The sequence below is a fragment of the Astatotilapia calliptera genome, chromosome 23 (genome assembly GCF_964374335.1).
Source record: "Astatotilapia calliptera chromosome 23, fAstCal68.1, whole genome shotgun sequence".
Classification (NCBI taxonomy): domain Eukaryota; kingdom Metazoa; phylum Chordata; class Actinopteri; order Cichliformes; family Cichlidae; genus Astatotilapia; species Astatotilapia calliptera.
The window spans coordinates 29,051,558-29,076,272 of record NC_137443.1 but is presented as its reverse complement, the minus strand read 5'-3'; the positions used below and the strand labels follow the sequence as shown (position 1 = coordinate 29,076,272).

At 40.1% G+C, this 24,715-nt stretch overlaps 3 protein-coding genes and 1 long non-coding RNA gene across 8 annotated transcripts in view; 2 read left to right on the top strand and 2 right to left on the bottom strand.

The window, feature by feature from the left end:
* The window catches only part of LOC113015604 (glycerol kinase), a 26,866-nt gene extending 11,624 nt beyond the window's left edge, over positions 1-15,242 (top strand). For 2 of the 3 annotated variants that reach the window (XM_026157642.2, XM_026157640.2), the window contains 4 exons: positions 1,297-1,440; positions 1,542-1,628; positions 2,774-2,860; positions 4,214-5,181. In XM_026157642.2, coding sequence (XP_026013427.1) covers positions 1,297-1,440; positions 1,542-1,628; positions 2,774-2,860; positions 4,214-4,224 — 329 coding nt within the window. In that variant the 3' untranslated portion in view covers positions 4,225-5,181. Of the gene's footprint in view, positions 1-1,296; positions 1,441-1,541; positions 1,629-2,773; positions 2,861-4,213; positions 5,182-15,112 lie in introns of those variants that run through there. The other variant, XM_080297723.1, reaches the window with a different exon arrangement.
* On the bottom strand, positions 9,717-13,316 carry LOC145424424 (uncharacterized). Its single transcript, XR_013905500.1, has 2 exons — positions 13,114-13,316; positions 9,717-10,458 (listed from the first exon to the last, which is right to left on the bottom strand). It is a non-coding gene; the product is annotated as an uncharacterized LOC145424424 (long non-coding RNA).
* On the top strand, positions 15,230-22,171 carry nfkbiz (nuclear factor of kappa light polypeptide gene enhancer in B-cells inhibitor, zeta). 2 transcript variants are annotated; one of them, XM_026157646.2, is made up of 12 exons: positions 15,230-15,370; positions 15,803-15,899; positions 15,985-16,136; positions 16,541-16,620; positions 16,920-17,266; positions 18,021-18,126; positions 18,207-18,353; positions 20,002-20,065; positions 20,156-20,325; positions 20,479-20,589; positions 20,746-20,913; positions 21,002-22,171. In XM_026157646.2, the coding sequence occupies exons 3-12, from the start codon at positions 16,061-16,063 to the stop codon at positions 21,038-21,040; spliced, it is 1,308 nt and encodes a 435-aa protein (XP_026013431.2). In that variant the 5' UTR covers positions 15,230-15,370; positions 15,803-15,899; positions 15,985-16,060; the 3' UTR covers positions 21,041-22,171. The 2 variants fall into 2 exon arrangements, with proteins under 2 accessions (XP_026013431.2, XP_080153851.1); XM_080297725.1 differs by lacking the exons at positions 15,230-15,370; positions 15,803-15,899; positions 16,541-16,620 and having other exon boundaries at positions 16,010-16,136.
* jagn1b (jagunal homolog 1b) lies at positions 21,991-24,715 on the bottom strand. 2 transcript variants are annotated; one of them, XM_080297726.1, is made up of 4 exons: positions 24,575-24,715; positions 23,934-24,031; positions 22,701-22,773; positions 21,991-22,657 (listed from the first exon to the last, which is right to left on the bottom strand). In XM_080297726.1, exons 2-4 carry the CDS (start codon positions 24,020-24,022, stop codon positions 22,241-22,243), a joined length of 579 nt encoding a protein of 192 aa, XP_080153852.1. In that variant the 5' UTR covers positions 24,023-24,031; positions 24,575-24,715; the 3' UTR covers positions 21,991-22,240. The 2 variants fall into 2 exon arrangements, with proteins under 2 accessions (XP_080153852.1, XP_026013433.1); XM_026157648.2 differs by having other exon boundaries at positions 21,991-22,630.

Below are 24,715 nucleotides of genomic sequence, written 5' to 3'. Positions count from 1 at the left end.
GGAGTGCCGTTCACTCCGCCCAAGTGTCATGCCACAAGGAAGTTGACACGGTTATTTGTTAAGCACTGACCAAACCAGTCATGCAACCACAAGTTATATCTATTCATCTGATGTAAAACTACTGAACAAGAAATGCCTCTGAAGTTGAGCCACTAACATAAGTGTTTTTTCATATGTAGTATGATGTATAATAGCTCATTCATATATACATGTATTTGTCATTTTTCTGTTGTTGTTATTATTATGAGTAGGGATGGGTATTGATAAGATTTTCACGATTCCGATTCTATTTTTGATTCTGTTTAACGATTCGATTCTTTATCGATTCTTTTTAAAAAAGGAGAACACACAGGTCGATTAGCTTAGAACTTTGTTTTATATCTTCTCTTTGAACAAGATAGAAATTTAGGAGTAACATGGCCTTACAAACCCAACAGTGAGATCTTAAGAGATCCAGCCTACGGCTCTTCAATGGGGTGTCACAGGGACCCCAGGAAAAAAAAATTGTAAATGTAAAATAATAAAATAAATATTCTTCTGTAGCAATAACAAAGTTTAACATAAATTATTCTGTAGCAATTACACAAGAATATCCAGTAATGTCCCTGCCTACAATTAAACACATTCACTTACCAAAGTCAAATTGGGGGCATCTGCTGGCAAATGGGTTCAAGCCTTTGACCACAAACTTAGTCACTGCTCGGTGACATTCATCTATCCTGGCCTGAAAGGAGACGCTACCGGTAGACTGCAGCGAGAACTGCCAGCATCTGAGCCAGACTCTGTCAGTCTCTCTCATCATGGTCACCTAAATGCACAGTAATGGCAGGTTTTGTAATAAGGCAGATCGCGCTAACATAATATGCACTGTTAGTTGATTATTTACCTGCCGCATTAACGGGAGAGGACGTGCAAACGTTACCGCTGCTGCTGGGTTGAGATTCACGAGAGCGGAATTAAAAACACGACATTCATTTAAGGTCATTGTGTGTTTTGTGAGCAAATGCTTTTGCATATTCGGAGTGTTTCCTCCCTTAAATGAAACATCTACTTTGCAAGTATTGCAAGTTGCCCAGTGGTCAAACTTTGGAGCGTTTGAGCCGCCATGTTTCCTGCCAGGTAAATGATGCTCCGCAACGTGGTGACGTCATTTGGGGCGACTGGAATCGATAAGGGAATCGTTTGCAAAAATGGCAAACAATTCCAAGGAATTGAAACAGTGGGAACCGGTTCTCAACAAGAACCGGGTTTCGATACCCATCCCTAATCATGAGTAAATATAATGTCCATTTCCAGTGAAACCATCCATGCCTGAGACCACAGCTCTCGGTGCAGCGATGGCAGCAGGAGCAGCAGAGGGGGTGAGCGTTTGGAGTCTGAACCCCGAGGACCTGAGCGAAGTGACGTCAGAGAAGTTCGAACCTCAAATCAACCCCGAAGGTACGTTGGGCTGCTGCCAGAGCTCTGGCTGGCTGATGAGATCAGATAATGCTTAAAATATGCGATGCTTAAAAGTAAACACACTTATCTATGTTCTACAGAGAGCGAGTTTCGATATGCTCGGTGGAAGAAGGCTGTTGAGAAATCCATGAACTGGGAGACGATGGAGCCTGTTTGCAATGGAAACGGTGGGAAGCACTCACAGCTCAGAAAAGGTTTAAACTCCAAGACGAGGCCATAAATCAAAAAACAATACCTCAAACAATAAAAGACACATTCATGTATTTTGACGCCTGTCGTTTAAAAAAAAAAAACGTTACTGCCCTGATATTACTGATAGGTGATTTTAGTCAAAACATTATGAAGCTCATGAGTTTATCCACGGCTCAATCTGTAATCTGGTATAGTCAAATTAGGTGATTATTATGCTGTATGGGGATGTTCTTCTGTTGTTATCAGAAGAACATCCCCATTTGTTTAACTAACACTATCATGCAGCTGTGTGCTTGCAATGAATATTTTTAAAATATTGTTCCTGAAAAACTCATTTATATGTTCAAGAAGCTAAGATAACATGCAGTACTGTGCAAAACTCTTGTACTATGTTGAGGTCCGGGCTCTGGGGTGGCCAATCCATGACTGCTTGGGTTTTACTGTGCGTTTTTCTATCTAGGTATGCTTTTCCTTTATCAGCAGTGTGTTTGGGATCATTGCCATGCTGATAAATGAAGCTGCTGCCAATCAAAGCTTAAAATCGGTTCTTTGAGTAGACACAACACTGGTTCATCCCCTGAGTTAGCACAAACAAAAATCATTCCTCTGAAAATGGGCAGGTACAAGGACTGGACTGAAAATGAGTGAAAAAGCAACCAATGTCCAAAGAACACCTTTGAAAGACCTTGAAAAATTCTGGAGAACTGTTGCTCAACACCGCTTAAAGAAAAGAAACTCTGGGTGCATGGAAGCAAAAATCACACTATACTGATTCTAAGATATCTATGTTTATTCCTAATTAATGTTACAATATATATTTATATTATTTGAATATATTTATATTGTTCAACTTTGACATCTAACATATGTGTTATATTATTATATTCAGTATTGTTCTGGTAAATTTACCAGTATATGGATCTTTACCTGAAACCCAAGCAGTGCAGGGGTTTGGTAGTATAAGGAAATGACGAGTGGATCAAGACTTTTGCGAAGTAGTGTATATTTTCCTATGTTACTACAGTGTGCAGAGGTAGAGGCCATTTTGACTTGCTTTTAGTTCGCTGCTCAGAATCATCGTCTCTCTTCTTCTCTGTTCCATGCTCGTTTCATGGAAAAGGTGAAACCAGTATCTTCAGCAGCGTCCCGCTTGGCTTCTACATCATTGGCAGCATGCTGATGTTAATTGGAGCGAAATACCTCACAGGTCAGTATGTCTACTCTATACTCATACGTGATGCCAGTGTTTACGTGTGTCACAGGTGGAGCAGATGTCTCGGGTGCGCAGCTCCAGTTGCGAGCACAGAAGCTCCACCTACCTGTTGTTTGCATTTACAGGAATGTTAGCTTAAAGGGAGGGTAATGGCAGCTAAAAAGGCTTGTTTCAGTCAGAGCATGAACTGATGAGGTGAAGCAAGTTCCAGGAAATGAAAATTATTTTGAACAATGACTCATTAAAAACTGCTTTGATAGAGAGACAGAATAAAAACAAGTAACTGAGGGTGTTGTAGGTAAACATTGCAGGTTAAACATGATGAACTTTTTTGGAAACAAGTTTCCAAAGTTGCTCAATTAAAGTTCAGATTTCCTAACTTGACAACTATGGCTACGTTCACACTGCAGGTCTTAATGCTCAATTCCGATTTTTTGATCAAATCCGATTTTTTTGTCTGCTCGTTCACACTACAAATAAAATGCGACAGCAAACGCGCTCTAGTGTGAACGCTCAAAGCGGCCCGCATGCGCAAAAGAAGATGTCACACACAACGCGCTCTGTTTAGACCCAGAGCAACAGTATTGTTTGACTGATGGCCCTTAATATAAAGACTTCGGTCTTCACGTTTCCCAATTTTTGCTTTAAGTTATTTTGTTATTTACATAATAATGTAAATAACCTAATAATGATCCTTATTGCCGTTTAAGAGAGGAGCGGTGCTTCAAAGGATAGCTGCAGATTTCTGTCAGAATCTGCAGATTATACAGTACAAATAAAATGTTTACGTTGTCTTCCCAACAGTTTCACTGACATCCACACTGGATGGCCAGGAAGCGTTCGCGATGTCTTCTCGGGCGCTGATAATTGGCTTCAGTCTTGTGTCGGTGACGTAAAAGGCGGATTTAATGCGACTTGACCGTTCAAACAGCAGTCGCTTTCTAAAACATCGGATATGTATCGGATTCAGTACCACATACGAAAGTGACCCAGATCGGATTTGAAAATATCGGATTTGCGCCGTTCACACTGTCATAGCATGATCGGATATGGGTCGCATAGGGTCAAAAAATCGGATTTGATGCGCTTTCGCCTGCAGTGTGAACGTAGCCTATCACTCTACATAATAAAAAGAGCTCTTCATGGTTGTAGTGCCAGCTGTTCAGATTTTTAAAAACAAATTACCAATTTACCTTTGCAAGCACTCAATTGGAACAGTTTGACGTTAGGTGAGATTTTGTGTTAGTACTTATTACACTTTTAAAAAGCCTTACTATTTGACAGCTCTAGTGGAGAGTAAACCTTTCTCAAAATGAAATGTGTGCCCCTTTGTTACTTTTCTTTCAGGCCACAAGTAGACTGTGATTTCTGGAGGCATTAAATTGACGTGGATGGGGGGGAGAGGAAACAGGACCAGCGCTTGTGCTCTTGTTGAAATCTTACCCAAAAATCATTCCAGAGAGAGACACAGACCTCCTGCTGAGCCTCACCGCCGAGTACGAAATCAGGACAACTCTGACTAACGGGACATCTTCAATATCATTTTCATGGTTATTTAATTTTTAAAAAATTATATTTGTGGCAAAGAACACATCAGTATGGTATCCATTAATTTTAGCAGCATTGCACATGCAGTGTTTCCTTTCCTTTTTTACAGGGTGATGCATTTCTGACTATTTATGTAGATACTTGTAAATGTGTAAGTGCGAAATGCTGTCTAATTTGTTTGTCACGGTTAACCTTGAACTGTGTAACCCTCAGACCCTCCACAGTGAGCTACAGGAACTTTTTTTAGAGCACTTTATAATTTTTTTTCTTTGTTTTTGTTTAGACGATCTGTCCTAACGAGTCTTTGTATGGTGTATATGTATTTTTTCTTGTTTTGAACAGTTGGGATTAGGACACAGAAAGTTTGAGGTAGTCTGTAGTAAAACTGAAGGGACAGGTGGGACGTGGTGCACTGACGGGTCTGCTTTTAGTGAAAGTGAACCTGTACATACTTGATCGGTTGTTTGGATATCTGTGGGAGTGCAGTGTATGAGGAAAGCCGCACATGCATATTCTTACACCAGGAAACAAAACGGCAGCAGCAAGTTGTAACTTGGTTACTGTTCAGCCCAAAATGGATTCAATGTGTAAGCCTAGTCATGGTTGACAAGGTCTGTTCACCCTGAGATTCATCTGTGATCATCCAGATTAAGCTGGTACGCTCATTTTTGGGCGACACCTGCTTTTTGTTGAATGTACTGGATAAGCAAAAAATAAAAAAATAAGTGAAGCATTTAAAAAACAAACAAACAAAAAAAAAAAACAAATTACAGTGGCAGCTGAAATACTTTCGGTATCGCTGCAGTGAAAACTGCCATCTACCCTGATGAAAGGCCCATGCAGAATGTAATCTCTGAAGGCATCCCTCCCCACCCTTTCTCCCCTCTATCTCCCCACATTGATTGAGCTGTGATGTTGGCTAGCTGCCTGCATTGTTTGGCTGGAGATGTATGCGGCAGAATATCGCTCACGGCAAAGCTTGAGGCTTTTTTTCCCTTTTTTTTTTTTTTTTTTTAATTAACTGTAGCAACCTGTTTATTTCTGAGTCACAATTACAGCTAAACATATTTTGTTTTTAACATGTTGCGCTCCGTTTAAGTTTCACTACACCCAGTGGGAAATCGTCTAAACTGTGCAAGGTTGCACCTAAACAGGCCATGATTACGATGTGTAAACATGATTTCCGCCGCTCTGAGCGACTGGTTGCGTCTCTGTGGGCTTTAAAAAAAAAATGTATTTAAAATGATGGAAGTTAGTTTCCAGTTCATGCAAAACATGCTTCTGATATGCAAATGAACGCTCGTTTGAAACAAACTTTAACTTGCTGCACTAAAACGTAAAGGTTCAGAACGTTTCTCCAGTGAAATGATTCAAACCGACGCAAGCTCTTTAAGTGGCTCTCTTTGCTTCGTGGTCGGGGCTTAAGTTTCAGTCGGGCCTGATGAAGTACGAGCGTCCCTGGTTGGGAAGGTTGTAGGCAGTACATGTTTGTTTCTGTGCTTGCTCTCTGTAACCCTGGACTATTAAATTATGCAGCCCTCTTATGACGTGAAAATGCTGAATATTCTGTTGTGATATAAAGAGTTTACAAATGAATATGTGAGAGGAAAGCAATGGAAGAACAAAGTGTAACTGCCAACGTTTGCCCCCTGACCTTTAACTGTGAAATGGGAAAATTGCTTTGAATAGTGACATCACCTCCCTGCATGTCCTTACCTGAAACGCACCAACAGTGGAAAGTATTTGTACTTGTCATGTGAACTGGTGTTTTTCTTGCTGTCACATTAAAGAGCAATTTCACCCAAACTCTGCGGCTCCAGGTGTGCTGACCTCTCTGAAGATTGTAGGTCAGATCTGCAGTAAAAGAGAAACTGCAAACTAACCCTCAGACTTGAGAAATGTTTGAAATGAGGAAAAGGATGTGCATGCCATCGCTTTTCAAGTGACAGTTTCCTTGTTGAAGTGACATGTCATTATTAGAGAGATGTGTACTGACACATGACCAACAAATGCAGAGTCAGTACGTTTTTGCTTTCAGTGAAATGAAATCTAACAGCCAGCAAGAAAATATATTCGTTTCCTTAGTTACACTGTTGTTGCCCTGCTTAAAAAAAAAAAAACAAAAACGTATAACTTCCAACCACTAATGTGGAGTTTGTAGCTGCAAAACATAACTAGGCTAAACAGCTCGCATCAAGATGATCATTGATTTACTGTTGGACAAGGACGACAACAGCGAGGACTGTGGCTGTGCAGAATGAGCCTGCTGCGGGTTGCAGCTTTCTAGATAACTGTTCACAATACAAGTGTGTGTCTAGAGCAAGCATTCAAAACTTAATTTATGTAACACACATACAACCCAATCACTTTGCTAGGCAAACCAGTTCAACTGCTCTTTAACACAGATATCTAACCAGTCGGTCTCATGGCAGCAACTCAATGCATTTACACATGTATACATGGTCGAGATGACAAGTTGAAGTTCAAACCAAACATCACAATGGAGTAAATTTAAGTGACTGAATGTGGCACAATCGTCTAGAGTTTACAGAGAATTGTCTGAAAAAAATATTCAATAAGCAACTAGCAAGTGTTAAAGCAGATGAGCTACAGCAGCAGAAGACCACACCAAAACGGGACACTAGATTAGAAAATACAGCTGGTATGAGTCATTTTCTGCTGCAACATTCAGATGGTAGGTGTAAACAACATTGATGCATGGATCCATCCATTCCATGTGAAAGCACAATGTGGGTACACAAGGTATAACCTAAATTGAATCAGATGGATGTAAAAACAAAAACAGCAACAACAACAAAAAATAACAACTAGTAAAAATCACTTTTTAAAAACCAACATTAAAACAAAAAAATGTCTTCAGTTGAAGTCAAAAATCAGTCAGTTCATCAAAACATTACTGTTTATTTATCAGCCTACATTTATACACCTTTATATATATATATATATATATATATATATATATATATATATATATATATTACACACAGTGGTTTGCTAAAGTATTCGGCCCCCTTGAACTTTCCCACATTTTGTCACATTACAGCCACAAACATGAATCAATTTTATTGGAATTCCACGTGAAAGACCGACACAAAGTGGTGTACACGTGAGAAGTGGAATGAAAATTATACATGATTCCAAACATTTTTTTTACAAATAAATAACTGAAAAGGGGGTGTGTGTAATTATTCAGCCCCCTAAGTCAATGCTTTGTAGAACCACCGTTTGCTGCAATTACAGCTGCCAGTCTTTAAGGGTTTGTCTCTACCAGCTTTGCACATCTAGAGACTGAAATCCTTGCCCATTCTTCTTTGCAAAACAGCTCCAGCTCAGTCAGATTAGATGGACAGCGTTTGTGAACAGCAGTTTTCAGATCTTGCCACAGATTCTTGCCACATATATATATATATGTGTGTGTGTGTATATATATGTGTGTGTGTGTGTATATATATGTGTGTGTGTGTGTATGTGTATGTGTGTGTGTGTATGTGTATGTGTGTGTGTGTATATGTGTGTGTGTGTGTATATGTGTATACGTGTGTGTATATATATATACGTGTGTGTGTATATATACGTGTGTGTGTATATATACGTGTGTATATATACGTGTGTATATATACGTACGTGTGTATATATACGTACGTGTGTATATATACGTACGTGTGTATATATATGTACGTGTGTATATATACATACGTATGTGTATATATATATACGTGTGTATATATATATACGTATGTATATATATATATATATATATATATATATATATATATATATATATATATATACGTATGTATATATACGTATGTGTGTATATATATATATATATATATATATATATATATATATATATATATATATATATATATATACACGTATGTGTGTATATATATATATATATATATATATGTATATATATATATATATATATATGTATATATATATATATACACGTATGTGTGTATATATATATATATATATATATATATATGTATATATATATATATACACGTATGTGTGTATATATATATATATATATATATATATATATATATATATATATATGTGTGTATATATATATATATATATATATATATATATATATATATATACGTACGTATGTATATATATACGTACGTATGTATATGTATACGTATGTGTATATATATACGTATGTATATATATGTATGTATATGTGTATATATATGTGTATATGTATATATGTATATTTATATGTATATATATGTGTATATATGTATATATATGTGTATATGTATATATGTATATGTGTATATATGTATATATATGTGTATATATGTGTATATGTATATATGTATATGTATATATATGTGTATATATGTATATATGTGTATATGTGTGTGTGTATATGTATATATGTGTATATATGTGTATATGTGTATGTGTATATATATATATGTATATATGTGTATATATGTGTATATGTGTATGTATATATATATATATGTATATATGTATACATATGTGTATATGTGTATGTATATATATATATATGTATATATGTATACATATGTGTATATGTGTATGTATATATATATATATGTGTATATGTGTATATATGTGTATATGTGTATGTATATATATATACGTATGTACATATACGTATGCATTGCATGGCACATCCAACATACTGTTTTACTTTAGTCCATGACTCGCTTACCTCCAGGGTCATACGTCACATGAAAACCAAAATAATTCCTAACGCCAGATCTGAATGAGGGTGGGGGAGGTCCATGTTGCAAGGAGAGCTTAACTTCTGTCTTGCTAGCTTGCCCTGCGCTCTTCCTTCTGACTATGCTGTCTGTGTTGAGCGCTCAGTGGATCTGCGCTCGACAGTGCAGCCTAGGCGGAGTAGTCGAACGCAGATTCACTGAGTGCTCCACACAGACAGCATCGTCAGAAGGAAAGTTGATAAAATAAATTACAAATGTTGTATTGTTCGATACATATGCGTACCAAACAGAAAGCACTGTATCGAACGGTTCAATATCGATACGACTATCGTTGCACCCCTAGTATATATGTATATATATGTATGTATATGTATATATGTATGTGTGTGTATATATATATATATGTGTATATATATATACAGTGGGGCAAAAAAGTATTTAGTCAGCCACCGATTGTGCAAGTTCCCCCACCTAAAATGATGACAGAGGTCAGTAATTTGCACCAGAGGTACACTTCAACTGTGAGAGACAGAATGTGAAAAAAAAATATCCATGAATCCACATGGTAGGATTTGTAAAGAATTTATTCGTAAATCAGGGTGGGAAAATAAGTAGTTGGTCAATAACAAAAATACAACTCAATACTTTGTAACATAACCTTTGTTGGCAATAACAGAGGTCAAACGTTTACTATAGGTCTTTACCAGGTTTGCACACACAGTAGCTGGTATTTTGGCCCATTCCTCCATGCAGATCTTCTCGAGAGCAGTGATGTTTTGGGGCTGTCGCCGAGCAACATTGACTTTCAACTCCCGCCACAGATTTTCTATGGGGTTGAGGTCTGGAGACTGGCTAGGCCACTCCAGGACTTTCAAATGCTTCTTACGGAGCCACTCCTTTGTTGCCCGGGCGGTGTGTTTTGGATCATTGTCATGTTGGAAGACCCAGCCTCGTTTCATCTTCAAAGTTCTCAACAATGGAAGGAGGTTTTGGCTCAAAATCTCACGATACATGGCCCCATTCATTCTGTCCTTAACACGGATCAGTCGTCCTGTCCCCTTGGCAGAAAAACAGCCCCATAGCATGATGTTTCCACCCCCATGCTTCACAGTAGGTATGGTGTTCTTGGGATGCAACTCAGTATTCTTCTTCCTCCAAACACGACGAGTTGAGTTTATAGCAAAAAGTTCTACTTTGGTTTCATCTGACCACATGACATTCTCCCAATCCTCTGCTGTATCATCCATGTGCTCTCTGGCAAACTTCAGACGGGCCTGGACATGCACTGGCTTCAGCAGCGGAACACGTCTGAATAGAATAGAATAGAATAGAATAGCCTTTATTGTCATTGTACAGAGTACAACGAAATTGGAGTGCCACTCCCTTAGTGCAAGTTTCAATAATAAATATAAATGTAAAATATAAAAAGTACAAAAAAAAACCAATCGTAAGTACTCAAACAATAGTATGTACAATATATACAGGATAGCAGCATTAATATGATGACAGTATGAATAGCAGCATAATATAATGACAGTGACGGTATGGAATAGGTTCAATTGTTTTTGTGCTTATTTACTACGGTGATAGCTCTGGGAAAGAAGCTATCCCTGAATCTGTTTGTCCTGGTTTTATGTGACCTGTACCGTCGGCCTGACGGTAATAGTTCAAACAGTTGGTTGCTGGGGTGAGAGTGGTCCTTGATGGTATTGCCAGCTCTGCTGAGGTACCGAGAGTTTGCAGTGACCTCCAGGCTGGGCAGAGAGCAGCCAGTGATCTTCTGGGCTGTGTTGATGACCCTCTGCAGTACTTTCCTGTCTGCAGCTGAGCACCCTGCATACCATGTTGTTATGCCGTACGTTAGGATGCTCTCTATGGTGGCTCTGTAAAATGTCACCAGCAGCCTCTCCTCCAGGTTGTTCCTCCTGAGCACTCTCAGAAAGTGGAGACGCTGCTGGGCCTTTTTAACCACCGCTGTAGTATTTGCAGTACAGGAGAGGTCATCAGATATCTGCATGCCCAGAAACCTCATGGAGTGTACCCTCTCCACACAGCTCCCGTGAATGTAAAGTGGGGCCGGGTCTGCTCTGCCCTTCCTGAAGTCCAAGATAAGTTCTTTAGTTTTCGTGGTGTTCAGTTGGAGGTTTTTAACTGAACACCATTCAGTCAGTCTGTTGACCTCATCTCTGTAGTCCGACTCATCCCCCCTTGAGATGAGTCCAACCACTGTGGTGTCATCCGCGAACTTTATGATGGTGTTTGAGAGATGGGTAGGGGAGCAGTCGGATGTGTAGAGCGTAAACAGGAGGGGACTCAAAACACATCCTTGTGGAGACCCGGTGCTGAGTGTGATGGTGCTGGACCGGTGGGGGCCGAGTCTGACAGACTGTGGTCTATTTGTCAGGAAGTCCTTGATCCAGAGGCAGATGGGGGTGGAGAGTCCCAGGTGAGACAGTTTCTGGACCAGGATCTCCGGGATGATATGATTGAATGCTGAGCTGAAGTCCAGAAAGAGCATTCTCACATAGCTTCCTCGGTGCTCCAGGTGACTCAGCGCAGTGTGGAGCGCTATGGTGATAGCGTCCTCGGTGGAACGATTTGTCCTGTAGGCAAATTGGTGGGGGTCCAGAGTGGGAGGCAGACCGGCCCTGATGTGCTGACAGACCAGTCTCTCAAAGCACTTCATCACTACAGGCATAAGTGCAACAGGCCTGTAGTCATTTGGGCTGGCCACAGCTGTCTTCTTGGCGATGGGGATGATGGTGGAGGTTTTGAGGCAGGGCGGGACGGTGTTTGATGACAAGGAAAGGTTGAAGATTTTAGTGAAGACTCCGGTCAGTTCGTCAGCACATGCTCTGAGAACCTTTCCATGTATTCCATCAGGACCTGCCGCCTTCCTGGGATTCACTGACCTTAGAACACACCTCACTTGGTGCTCCCTAAGTGTTAGTGTGCCAGTGCTGGGGGCGGGTGGAAGTGGTGTGGCAGCTGAGGGCTTGGTCGTCTCAAAGCGGGCGAAGAAACGGTTTAGATCCTCAGCCAGTGAGGCATCAGTCCTAGATGTTGCCTGGTTATTGCTTCTGTAGTTGGTAATGTGATTGATCCCCTGCCACATTTTTCTGGGGTCGTTGTCAGCAAAGTGATCTTCAATCCTCCTCCTATAGGCAACCTTAGCTTTCCTGATGCCTCTACTCAGGTCTGCCCTGGCCGCCCTATACGCAGCCCTGTCCCCTGACTTGAAGGCAGTGTTGCGGCTTTTTAGGAGGGATTGCACTTCGCTATTCATCCAGGGTTTTTGATTTGGAAACACCCTGACCCTTTTGTTGACGGTGACATTGTCAACACAGTTCCTGATGTACGAGAGTACAGTGTCCGTGTACTCCTGGAGGTTGTGGCTGGAGAATAAATCCCATACAGTTGTTGAGAAGCAGTCCTGCAGTTGAGAAAGGGCTCCTTCAGGCCAGGTTTTTATTGTCTTTGTCTGGGGCTTTGTTTTTCTCAGCAGGGGGGTGTAGGTGGGGGTGAGGGACATGCAGAGGTGGTCAGATCCAGCCAGGTGGGGGAGGGGTGTCGCTCTGAAAGCATGCCTGATGTTTGAATAGACATGGTCCAAAGTGTGTTCTCCTCTCGTAGCAAAGTCCACAAACTGGACAAATTTAGGAAGCACAGTCTTTAGGCACGCTTTGTTAAAGTCGCCGGCGACAATAAAAACCCCATCGGGGTGGGCAAGCTGTTGTTTGTTTATGGTGTTGAGCAAGAGGCTGAGAGCCGTGCTAACGTTAGCATCCGGCGGTATATAAACAGCTATCACAATAACTACTGTAAACTCCCTCGGGATGTAAAAAGGTCTGCACGAGACTGCCAGAACCTCCAAATCAGGAGAACAGTGTGTGTGAATGATCCTGCTGTTACAACACCACTCGTTATGCACGTAGACACATAGCCCCCCTCCTCTGCTTTTACCTGAGTTGCTGTTTCTGTCATGCCGGTGTAGCGTGCGGCCTGCTAACTCGACTGCAGCGTCGGGAATCAGCGGGTGAAGCCACGTCTCCGTAATAAGAATAATGCTGCAGTTACGTGCAAAGCTTGTGTTGGCTATCTGTAGCTCCAATTCGTCTGGCACTGCGGGATTTGATTCCCTGCCGTTGTAGTGTGTTACTGATGGTGACCTTTGTTACTTTGGTCCCAGCTCTCTGCAGGTCATTCACCAGGTCCCCCCGTGTGGTTCTGGGATCTTTGCTCACCGTTCTCATGATCATTTTGACCCCATGGGATGAGATCTTGCGTGGAGCCCCAGATCGAGGGAGATTATCAGTGGTCTTGTATGTCTTCCATTTTCTGATGATTGCTCCCACAGTTGATTTTTTCACACCAAGCTGCTTGCCTATTGTAGATTCACTCTTCCCAGTCTGGTGCAGGTCTACAATACTTTTCCTGGTGTCCTTCGAAAGCTCTTTGGTCTTGGCCATGACGGAGTTTGGAGGTCTGACTGTTTGATGCTGTGGACAGGTGTCTTTTATACAGATGATGAGTTCAAACAGGTGCCATTCATACAGGTAACGAGTGGAGGACAGAAAAGCTTCTTACAGAAGACGTTACAGGTCTGTGAGAGCCAGAGATTTTCCTTGTTTGAGGTGACCAAATACTTATTTTCCACCCTAATTTACGAATAAATTCTTTACAAATCCTACCATGTGAATTCATGGATTTTTTTTTCACATTCTGTCTCTCACAGTTGAAGTGTACCTCCGGTGCAAATTACTGACCTCTGTCATCATTTTAAGTGGGGGAACTTGCACAATTGGTGGCTGACTAAATACTTTTTTGCCCCACTGTATGTATGTATGTATATATATACATATATATATATATATATGTATATGTGTGTGTGTGTGTGTGTGTGTATATGTATATATATATATGTGTGTGTGTGTATATATATATATATATGTATATGTATGTATATATATATATATATATATATATAACTTCAATACAACTATAGAAATACATCACAGCATCTTCTTACTCAGCTTAATAATTGTTCTTGGCACAAACGATCCCTTCCTACACCTTTTTGCTAGCTAGAGGCATGCAATCATGTTGTCCTAAGGGCATTAATTAACGGACAGCAACAACAGACCGGGCTTTTCCTTAAGACAGCCTGATGATACAGCTTCATCATTTTTTTTCCCTCCAGTTCTTACAACCCTGTTCAGTTTGCCCCTGATTACCACATTGAGATATTGGATATAAGGACACTTTCAATCAAGCTAACAAACTCTTTCCAAAAACATTGTGGCTAACGCCAAAGCCTCTTAACACCCTGATCTCTGATTAGCTTTCTTGTAAATGGAATCAATATATGTTTCCAGATTTAAAGCGAATAACAACTTGCACAGACTGACCAGGAAGTGAAACACCTTTTACGGGGCCTGGGTCATTCAAGACATGCTGTTTTGACAACATTAATCAACAAATGAGCCTTACACAATTCTTCCAGCCTGCGTACCTCAGCAACCTAGCCTAGTAAAAACAATAAAACCTACAAGTGCAGACATAGGTCACATTTTTTTGGTAGGCTCTCATTTTTTCCACATTCCTTCAAAGGCATGTTTGAGTTGGTTTCGGGATTAAAGGACTCATTTTGGGTAAGTTCAGTACCTGTCGGTGATGGTTAAACGTAGAAGTGAGGTATACTCTCCACACAGAGTGGAGCAGAGCACAGTCACCACATGGGAAACATTCAAAAACTCAAATGCTATATGTATGACAAATATGACAAATGCTCATCTAAACAAGTCATCTCATCCACTTCAAACCTGCCAAATTTGAAGTGGATCAAATCAAGTGTAGTCGAAGCAGGCAAAGAACCAACAAAAAGGCAGATTTTTAAAAATATGTATTAAAAAGCTGAGCAGAAATTTGTAGTAAAAATCTGTCTGTCTGTTCTTTGTTTCAGAATAAGGACGTCCTTCTGCCATCCCATTCTGCCTTATCACGCATTTCATAACACCCACGCAGGATCTGTTTTTTTAAATTCTAGCACAACCTGTCTCCCTCTCCCAGAGGGGAAATCCCAACAAACGATGGCTGTTACAGGGGAGTGGTTTGCTCCAACAACAAATTAAAGTCATCCAGAGCTTGAGCTTTCAGTTATATGCAGGTGTTCAGTAACAAAACACAGGTCTTCATCCTGCAGATGCGCAGAACTTGACAGGTAAGCCTCTGGAACCTAAGAGGAAGTTTTCTGTTTAATGTAGTAACAGGACATATTTAATAATAATCTGCTTTAATTGAAGAGTACTTAGTTTAAATTTGCACTGCGTTTGGGACTGAGTGGTGTTAAAAGGCAGCATTGTTCATAAGTTTGCTTATGTATTCAAACTGTAAAGTTCATTTGCATATAAACTGATCGCCGCTAATCTTTTATGTTTCTAAATAGGCTTAAATCCAACTGCTTTTAGAGCCTTTTTTCTTACTTTAATACTTTAATGTACTTTATTTGCATATAAATTTGTTTTCAGTGTTTTAATTTCGACTTTCACCTTGAGCTGCAAACATAAACTAGTAGAATTTAGGTGGCTTTAGTTGGAATAAATGTTTTGCAGTTATGCATAAAGTAAAACCTTTATTTTGAAATGCTTAACAGACACACCTCAGTAACCCTGTGTAGGAGGAAACCAGTTGCGGGGCATTTTGTGCTGCAGTTGTTCCTTGTTTCTGATCCTGCGTTAACAAGCAGAAAGGTGAGCCACCTGTACATGTTTCACTATCACACACCTGCTGTTTGTTTTTCATAAAATTTATAGTAATAGGCAGTTTACCCTCCAGGTTGTGTGTGTGGAGGGAGCAGCAGAGAAAACTGACAGAGAACGCTAGCTGAGAATCAGTGAATGACTCCGTAAACATGCTGGATTCTAGAGGGATTGAAATCTCAGGAGGCCAGACTCTGCTGGCCTCTCCTTTCGGCTCGAGTTTCAGAGGTGAGTTTGTGTAATTTCAGTAAACTGATAACACATTCACTGCTCTAAAAAGTCTGAAACTCTAACCTCACACATTGTTTTGCCTCCAAACACCTTATTCCACCTGTTTTATTTTTCGAGATTCATAGAACGAGGAAGTCAGACAGACTTGGGAATGTTAAATTAGTCGCACTGTTGACTTTGTGTGCCAGGCCTAAAGCACACCACATGACTAAATGCTTACCTAATCAACCGAGAGCTTTTATTGATAAATGAACTTTACCCCCTTACTGCATGCACTGTTTCCTATTTTTCACTGAAGAATAAATACCTGATGCTTTATGCGGTGGCACATATTTACAGTGCGTGAAAGACACAGTGTGTCTTTCATGTCCAGGCTAGTAAAACTTCTAATTTCACTACAGGGTGCTCATTCATCGATGTGAAGCCGCCACCGGTGAGAACTGTGAAGCAAATGCTAATGATGAAACGTAAAAATCTACAGGTATGGCCCTGAGTGCAAGTAGACCAGTAAAGTACAGAAAATAGAACATATAGAAGGCTTCATCTGAACTCTTTATAAAGGTGCACATGAGCGTGTAGTCTTGAGTTATGGCAGTGCTTTGAGTTCCTCCAGTATGAGGAAGAATTGGCAAAATTCAGAGCCAAGTACAAGTTGTTGAGAAAAGTCTGCATGTAAAGGCAGCCCAAATGAGTGTGTTTATTATGAATAATAACAACCCATAATAAGCCAGTTATTAATATTCCTAGTAAAAGTTGACATTGATCCTCTTGTATTAACAGAACTGCTCACAGGACAACTACAATTTGGAGCATAAACGCATGTCTCCAAAATACGAAACTTCTCCCACTGGTGTGAATCATCATCAGTTAAGCCCTCCAGTGCCTGTCAGTCAAAATACCACCACCCTGTTTCCAACTGCTGCTCCTGAAAATGCTCCAATGAAACAAGAGTTTCTCGTAAATCAACAAATGCAGCACAGCTTCGAGTATCCACCCCTGCACGAACAAAGGACCCCGTCTCCTGAAGGCAGGATGACCTTGTTTCAATGGCAAATACAGCAGGAGGCACGCAAAGTTGAAGGAATTTCCCTAGAGCAGCTGTCCATGCAGGACTCAGATGGTGACACGTATGTATACATGAACGAAAGCATTACCCTGACCAGTGGTTAGTTGAATAAAGATCAGTGTCATAGAATTAGGTGAGAAGATTAAATAGTAAACTAAAAAGTAGAGATACAATTGTATGGGCAGACAGAGCTAGGTCAAAGTAAAAAGCTACATGGGTGAAACTACTAAAAGTCAAGGCTGATCAGCTGAAACAGGTTAAAGTAACAGAACAGTGGAAGGCTAAATAGCACCCCCCCAGCAAATGTATAGCTAAATGGTTAAAAGCTAAAAGGTTCCAATATCTACAGTTATCCGGTAAAGTGACATAAATATGAAAATAAGCTAATGGATCATTGATTTTTAAACAGTTAGATAAACATATTGGGTGAAGAGTTTACAAAGACAAAAGCAAACAATTGAAACGGATCAAAATATTCAAATGGTTGGGAAAAAGATGATTAAATGGTTATAATATGCAAAGGTAATGGATAACAGGTTGGAGCGGTTGGAAAACAGGTAGAGAAGTCACACGAACACTAGGTGAAAGTTATTGTTTTTAGGGTAAACAATTAAGCAAAAAAAACCCAAAAAAACGCAGACAAAGGTGGAAATCATTGAGGAGCAAATGGAAAATAGCTCTAACAGGCCTACTTGGCTAAAAGTGCAGAATAATTATTAGAAATCACACAAATGTACAGTAAGCCTGACCCAAACACTATGAACAGCATTTCTGTGGATTTCTGCTGCAGCTGACCTTTTTACTCCTTCCACCAGATTCCTTCACATAGCAGTAGCAAAAGGTCTGCGTGCTCTGGCTTACGTGCTCTCTGCAAAAATGGCTGGAACTTGCTTTCTGGACATTAAAGAACACAATGGGCAGGTAAAGACATTCAGTGGCTTGTGATTGATGGTGGTTTTCATACATCAAGACACATTAACCTGTAAGCTGTGTTTCCACAGAGCCCTCTCCAGATCGCGGCTACCACCAATCAGTACTTAATTCTCCAAGACCTCATGGCTCATGGAGCTCAGGTCAACACGAGAGACTGCTGGGGCCGTGCTCCTTTGCATGTGTGTGCTGAGAAAGGCCACTATCTCACTCTGGGGGTAAGAAATCACTATCAGTATTTACCTACCTACCTGCATATGTATATATAGATTAAATGCTGATTAAAAGTTAAAGCATAAACTTAAAGTTGACCTCTTTAGGCTTCAAATATTCACTAATTTAATCTAAATCATTCCATTGCTAAGCAGTGTAAGATTATACTGTCTAGCAACTTTTCAGAGCATTGCTTTGGATCAACACGAAATTTTTAAGTTAGCTTTAAAAATTCTCAAACTTTAATTGCTGCTATCAAATACAAAGTGGCTATACAGTGTAGACATTTACCTAACAAACGAAATTCCCTGCACTAATCCCTTTGGGATTGCATCAGAACGGCATCTGGTGTTCTTGTTGATGCAAAATAAGAAAAATATTTGTGGTTGTTTCTATAGCAACAACAGGCTTAAACACACAAGTTTAAGATGTAAAAAAGGGTGATTGTTCAGAGTATAGTATTCCCATGATACAACAGTAGGACAAAGTAACAGATACTGTCGTATCTCCTAGCGAGATGGGAGTGGCACACCTGTCTCACTATTGCCCCAATCCAGGGCGTGAAGCTCTGCTGGCAAATGACACCTTGTGAGTAAATGAGCCACGCCCATGGAAAACGGCATTAGGTGATACCTGGGGATTGAGAAAGCTGGCTAAACTCCAAACGCAGGATTCATTTCTTTTGTAAAACATAATTCAGCTTTCATAATAAAGTCTGAAGATTTTCACTGAAACCACAACACCAAGTCGCATAGATGACGACAGTGTTGCCACGTTTAAGCATCACAGGGCCAGAATTGGGACAGCTTTCCTCAATGGAGTGCTTACAAGTAGGGGAAACAGAACTTTCTGATTCTGAGCAGCAAAACCAGAGGGTTTAGTGTCAAAGAACTAATCAAATGTCATAACCTAAACAGGAGACAGATATCGGTGTAGGTCAGTAATCCAGTGGTCATTGTAGGCGCTGAAACTGGCAACTAGACATACTTCAGTTTTCAAAGATGATCGGAGTCCCATATTTTTTAACCCCTAGTATGGTTACTACCGTAGAGTGTGTCCTGAGAATTGCTGACCCATCCCATTCATTGTTAAGAGTTAACAAGAGTTCTGCCATAAAGACAATATTTGACGTCCTCCCCTGTACCCCTATTGACGAGTTCTGACACTTCAGTATATATCATTAAATTCAAGGGTTACTCCTAGTAAGGTTTCTAGAGGGTAAAGAGTTAAGGCTGCATGATAACAAACCCACTAAAGGTTTAACTGAAGAAGGCTCTTGGATGACAGGTCTTCTAAAACAAGAAATTGAGTAAGTCTTTAAGTCTTGTCTTGAAGACTATAAAAAAAGAGGCCTTCATCTCAAGCCCTTAAGACAACAGAGATACACAACTCATCTTGTTAATGTATAACATGCGTATTGCTGAGAGTTAATGTGAAACACGTTGCCTGCTTCCTCAAATGTACCAGAGACCTTTGTCTCATCACATGGCGCCAAAATTAATAATAAACCCGGACTCTGATCCACTTCCCCTGCAACTGTGACAAATGTAGGCCAAATAACGTTTTGTCAGAATAGAATTTAGTGTTGCAGTCATGCTTTTTTTTTCTAGTTGTATTAAGAATATTTTCTTAATCTCACTCATATTTCCGCAGGGCATCTGGAAGGCCTTAAAAGGAAATGGGGAACTGATCGATGTAGAAATGTTCAGTTACGATGGTGAGTGTGTTTTTGTGTGACTGAAAACTTTAGGATGCTTAAATGCCTTTTTTGTGATTAAATTCTGTAATTTGTTTCTGTGTCTGGAAGGTTTGACTGCTCTTCATTTGGCCGTCTTGTCTCACAACAATGTTGTGAAGGATCTGAGGAACCTGGAAAATCCCTGCACATTCATGACCGCGGAGCTGGGGCAGCGAAAGCGCTTGTACTTTGAATGTATCAAGATTCTGCTGAACATGGGCGCCTCCTGTGGGACAAAGGTAAGTATTACCACTTCAGGGGAACATTTAGCTGGCTTGGTCCTGCTCCACACCAAACTGCTCGGGTTTTCCCGTCTCTTGTGGTTTGGTTTAAGATACAGTGATCTAAATTTCCAGTCTGGTTTTCATTTGGTTTATTTTTAATCTCTCCAGGATCTGAAAAGTGGGCGGACTTCTCTCCATATGGCTTCTGAGGAGGCAAATGTGGAGCTGCTGAAGATTTTTCTTGACCAGCCAACAATGCTGTCCATTGTAAATGTTAAGGTATGCCTACTGTTTCATGACAAAGAATATGTTTAGGGTGGATTGCTGCCTTTTACAAGAAACCAGAGAGAAAGTTTCCCAGCTGTCACAGCTCCAAACTGCGCCCATAAAAACTACACAAACAGTAACATGTGGTGTCTTTTCCACTCCTTTCAGACGTTCAGTGGAAACACGGCGCTGCACATCGTCAGCTCTCTGACCAATCACAAAACTCAAGCCGAAGCGGTGAAGCTGCTTATGAGAAAGGGAGCCGATCCTGGGATTAGGAACTTAGAAAATGAGCTGCCGTCTCAGCTGGTACCTGAAGGTCCTGCTGGGGAAAAGGTAAGGGTGTCACTTCACATACATGCTGGAGGAATTGCAGATGGCACTGTTTGCTGACTGAAATCAAAATCTAATTTTTTTCCTGCAGGTGCGGCAGATCCTGAAAGGAAAACATGTTAATGCTTAAATAACGCTGAAGAACACTGTCAGTCAGACAGTTGAGTATGATAAATATGATTTGCCAAACAAGGCAGATGGTGGTTGTTTCAGTGAAACATGTCGAGTTGTTCATTACGGTGTAATGCTTACAAAAAAAAAAAAATGTACTTATGTAAAATTTTTGTTACTTTTATCAAGTAGGGTCAGTGTGATTATTCTTTACAGGTTTTAAGAGTTTGGAAAGGAATCTTGGGGTTGTTTTTTTAAATTTTTGAATATTTTAGCACCAAGTGAAATCCTTTTGTTAATGCAGTGGAAAATATTTACCCATCTCATCAAGAGATAGTACTTTGAAAGGTATCAAATGATTTCTTTTTTTCCCCGGCATATTGGGCCAAAATGTAACAACTGGTGCATCCCTCATCAAATCTACACTTAATTTTCTAAGCTTAAATCTTTGTAAGAGTTCTAATCCTAAATATCTAGGTAATGTTTTGATAATGATATGCAAAATGTGGGGAAAAAAAAAATCACTGAACCAACTTTTTTCTAACTATGCAATTACACTGTGTTGTTTTTGTCTTCATGACTGTGTGTTATTGTAAAGGTAACTATTGTGATGTGTGAATTGTCTTGTTTTACATTTTTAGTTAAGTTTCAACTATATGGTTGTAAATAGGAGGGGTGATACAGAATTCTGGGACTCTGCCTCATATACATATTAAAAAATCAAACAGGCATGATTTAAATTTGGGCAATCACCTGTTAATGTCTTATGTGCATCTCCAACACATTGTGGAAAACCTCCAACTCCAATTTTGGAGAAATGGACGAAGTCACCTGGAGGAAAATTTGACTAATATGGTGCCGAATTCCAGAATTTTTACTACAATTTCTAATTTTCTAAACATTTTATTAATGTTACTGCATGTGATTTGCGTTTTCTCAGTACTTAAAAGTAATGAAGTACACAAAACATTTTAGGATTTGTTGCTGTTAATGATGAAATGTCAGAAATCATGTACAGAGGGGAAGGTGGTGGTTACAATCTGTCCAAGGACTGATTTTCTTCAAACAATGATGTAATCACTGTCAAATATAAATATAGAAAAAAAAACAAAACAAGCTGGACAACAATAAAGTCTCTTAGTCTTGGCAATTTGGCTCTAAGATCCTCTTTGTCCTTCAAACTAGTTGACCTTGGAGTTTAAGCATGCTTCGGCTGAATTTATTTCTTCTTCTTCTCCTGTGTGGTGGTGAACCACTGGTCCAGCAGCTTCTTACTATAGTAGATCTGCCAGCCGTGAACCTGCACGGCGATGACGATCACCAGGTACATGACTGACACGGCGCTGAAGCCGAAAATGAAACGGTATGCTTTGCCGTGGCGATAGAGCTGCTGAGCCACGGGGAACATCTCCATGCTGCCGTAGATCAGTGGCGCCACACAAAAGAGCCCGGCGCTGATCATGGAGATGACCAGGTAGCTGATGTTGTTACGGGGCAGTGCCAAGAAGCTGAAGACTGTGGGTATTATGCTCAGTAAGTAGGGGTACTCCCACTGGTATGGAGAGGCCACCACCTTGTGGGACACCAGGTTCAGCTGGCTTACCGTCACCTGAGAAAGAAATGAAAACACATTCAACTTTTACAGAACGTAAAACATGCTTCTGCACAAGAATGCTTACCTGAGCTGCCATCAACACCCAGATCAGCAGATGGACAATGTTGAGCTTACGGATTTCAGACTTCAAGGAAACACTGTGAACATAAAAGAAATAATAAAAGAAAGACCAATCAGATGTTAGATTTTAAACGACTCAAAATTTAGTGGATCAAAGTCTCCTAAATACAGAAACCTTTGCATAGCAACAAATCACTCACTCAGAAGAATCTCTTAGATATAAATTACTATATACTTATTTAAGCAGGCCGATGCTTCTGATGTCTCAGAAACAGTACTTCTCAAAAGGCTGTATTTGCTTTGGCTTGTCCATCCAGAAGGAGTATGAGCTTACGCAACTGCAAGAAGCCTGTGGGTCCATGATTCAAAAGAATCACGACTTCTCCTGCAGCATTACTCAGAATTTATTCAAGCTTACAATGATCACCTTGACCGACATTGTGCTCAAAGTCATATTTGTTGTTTTACAAATAATAACTTGTGAAACGAGATGAGATAATGACCACATCCCGTCCCAGGTCAGACAGGTTGTGCAGCGTAACTTTTCCTTTAAATGTTGATCACTAATACATACAACCACTGCAGAATCATCAGTATCTCTGTACGAGGCATGACCTGGACTTTTCCTGAAAGTTTGACGTGTATGAGCTGAACAGGAATGGAGGCAGCAGAGTCCCCATTGGAGCTTCTGCACATCACCAAATTAGATGAGGCACCACCCTAATTAGATATACTACCTTACAGACTGGCTGCAGTAAGTAGTCCATGAGATGCTGGACATGTTGACATGTTCCTGTAGCATCTCTCTCAGTAGCTCTTGAGAATAGTCTCTCCAGCTGATAGTTGTGACGCCAAATGAGATACTACTGACATTCTGGTTTTAGAACAGCTGTACTGCTCTTTTTAGCTTTTCAAATTAGTAGTTTAATACTTAAGAACAGTGAAGCTTGTTTTATTATTTGATTTGAATGATCAGGACTGTACACTGATGAAAGAAAGCCTTGAATGAACTGAGGTATACATTTTTATACTGTCATCTATATCAGTTTAGTTAACAGGGCCCTAGTTAACACTTAGCAGCTTTTAAACAAATTAAAACTAAAGTGATTCCAGATAAACACTACTAATGTTTAATTACTTGGGCACTTAAGTTAAAATATTAAAAAAATAAAATAAATATAATTCCTTAAGAGTTGAATTTGGGGATTATTGCTCATTTAATGACAAATAAATGAACCTCATCTGGTAGTGAGAGGCGACCCGCTCCCGGTGCTGGTAGTCACTGCCATCTGTGCCCGCTGCTCTTGGACCAGCCCGAGAAGCCATGATGGATATCTGAAGGCAAAACATGTCAGGTTTAACATCATCTAATGTCTAATTACACATCAGTAAGCCAGTCATTTCCAGCAATGAGCTGACTGCTCAGTCAGTCATGCAATACCGTTACTCTTATATTTTACACTTTAAAAGCTTCACGTTTGCGTTTGTAAAAGTGACAAAGCTCTAAAACGAGGGTGGAAGGGGACTTTGCTCTTATTAAATCACGGCATACAGGTGTTTAATTCATTAGTTATCTGCTAATGCTGCTAATGTGGCACGGGGAGCGTTTAAGAGTACGCTCCTGTTTCCCACTCTGCATGTCAGCTTAAATGTTTCAGAAGATACTTCGTTTTTACTTCAGCTGCCATGACTTATGTCGATAAGTTGAGTTACAAATTGTTTGGGAATGGCTAGGCTAGCAAGCTAATGCCTGTGAGTGATTCACTGCTACTGTAAGTCAAACAAAAGTAGTGTTAGCGAGAGATAAATACGAGTCAGACCACCGGCAATGGCATTATGTCGTCTGTTGAGACATCTGATATATACAACGGCACTTACCTTTTATTTTCTGCTACAGAATAAAAGCATTTAACCGTTAAAAACCTGGTTAACAACGGCTACAGAGCAGCTAGCTGGCCAGCTTCATACAAGGAAAGAGGGATGACAGACAGAATGTATGACGTGTCAAACCCTGATTGG

What these genes read in the sequence shown, in the direction of transcription:
- nfkbiz (XM_026157646.2), top strand. Translation starts at nt 16,061, where the DNA reads ATGCTGGATTCTAGAGGGATTGAAATCTCAGGAGGCCAGACTCTGCTG. An exon ending in TGAAACGTAAAAATCTACAG is followed by an intron (nt 16,621 to 16,919) that starts GTATGGCCCTGA and finishes TTGTATTAACAG; the next exon opens with AACTGCTCACAGGACAACTA. An exon ending in GCGCCTCCTGTGGGACAAAG is followed by an intron (nt 20,326 to 20,478) that starts GTAAGTATTACC and finishes TAATCTCTCCAG; the next exon opens with GATCTGAAAAGTGGGCGGAC.
- jagn1b (XM_080297726.1), bottom strand. Translation starts at nt 24,022, where the DNA reads ATGGCTTCTCGGGCTGGTCCAAGAGCAGCGGGCACAGATGGCAGTGAC. An exon ending in GCCTCTCACTACCAGATGAG is followed by an intron (nt 22,774 to 23,933) that starts GTTCATTTATTT and finishes TTATGTTCACAG; the next exon opens with TGTTTCCTTGAAGTCTGAAA. An exon ending in GGGTGTTGATGGCAGCTCAG is followed by an intron (nt 22,658 to 22,700) that starts GTAAGCATTCTT and finishes GTTCTGTAAAAG; the next exon opens with TTGAATGTGTTTTCATTTCT.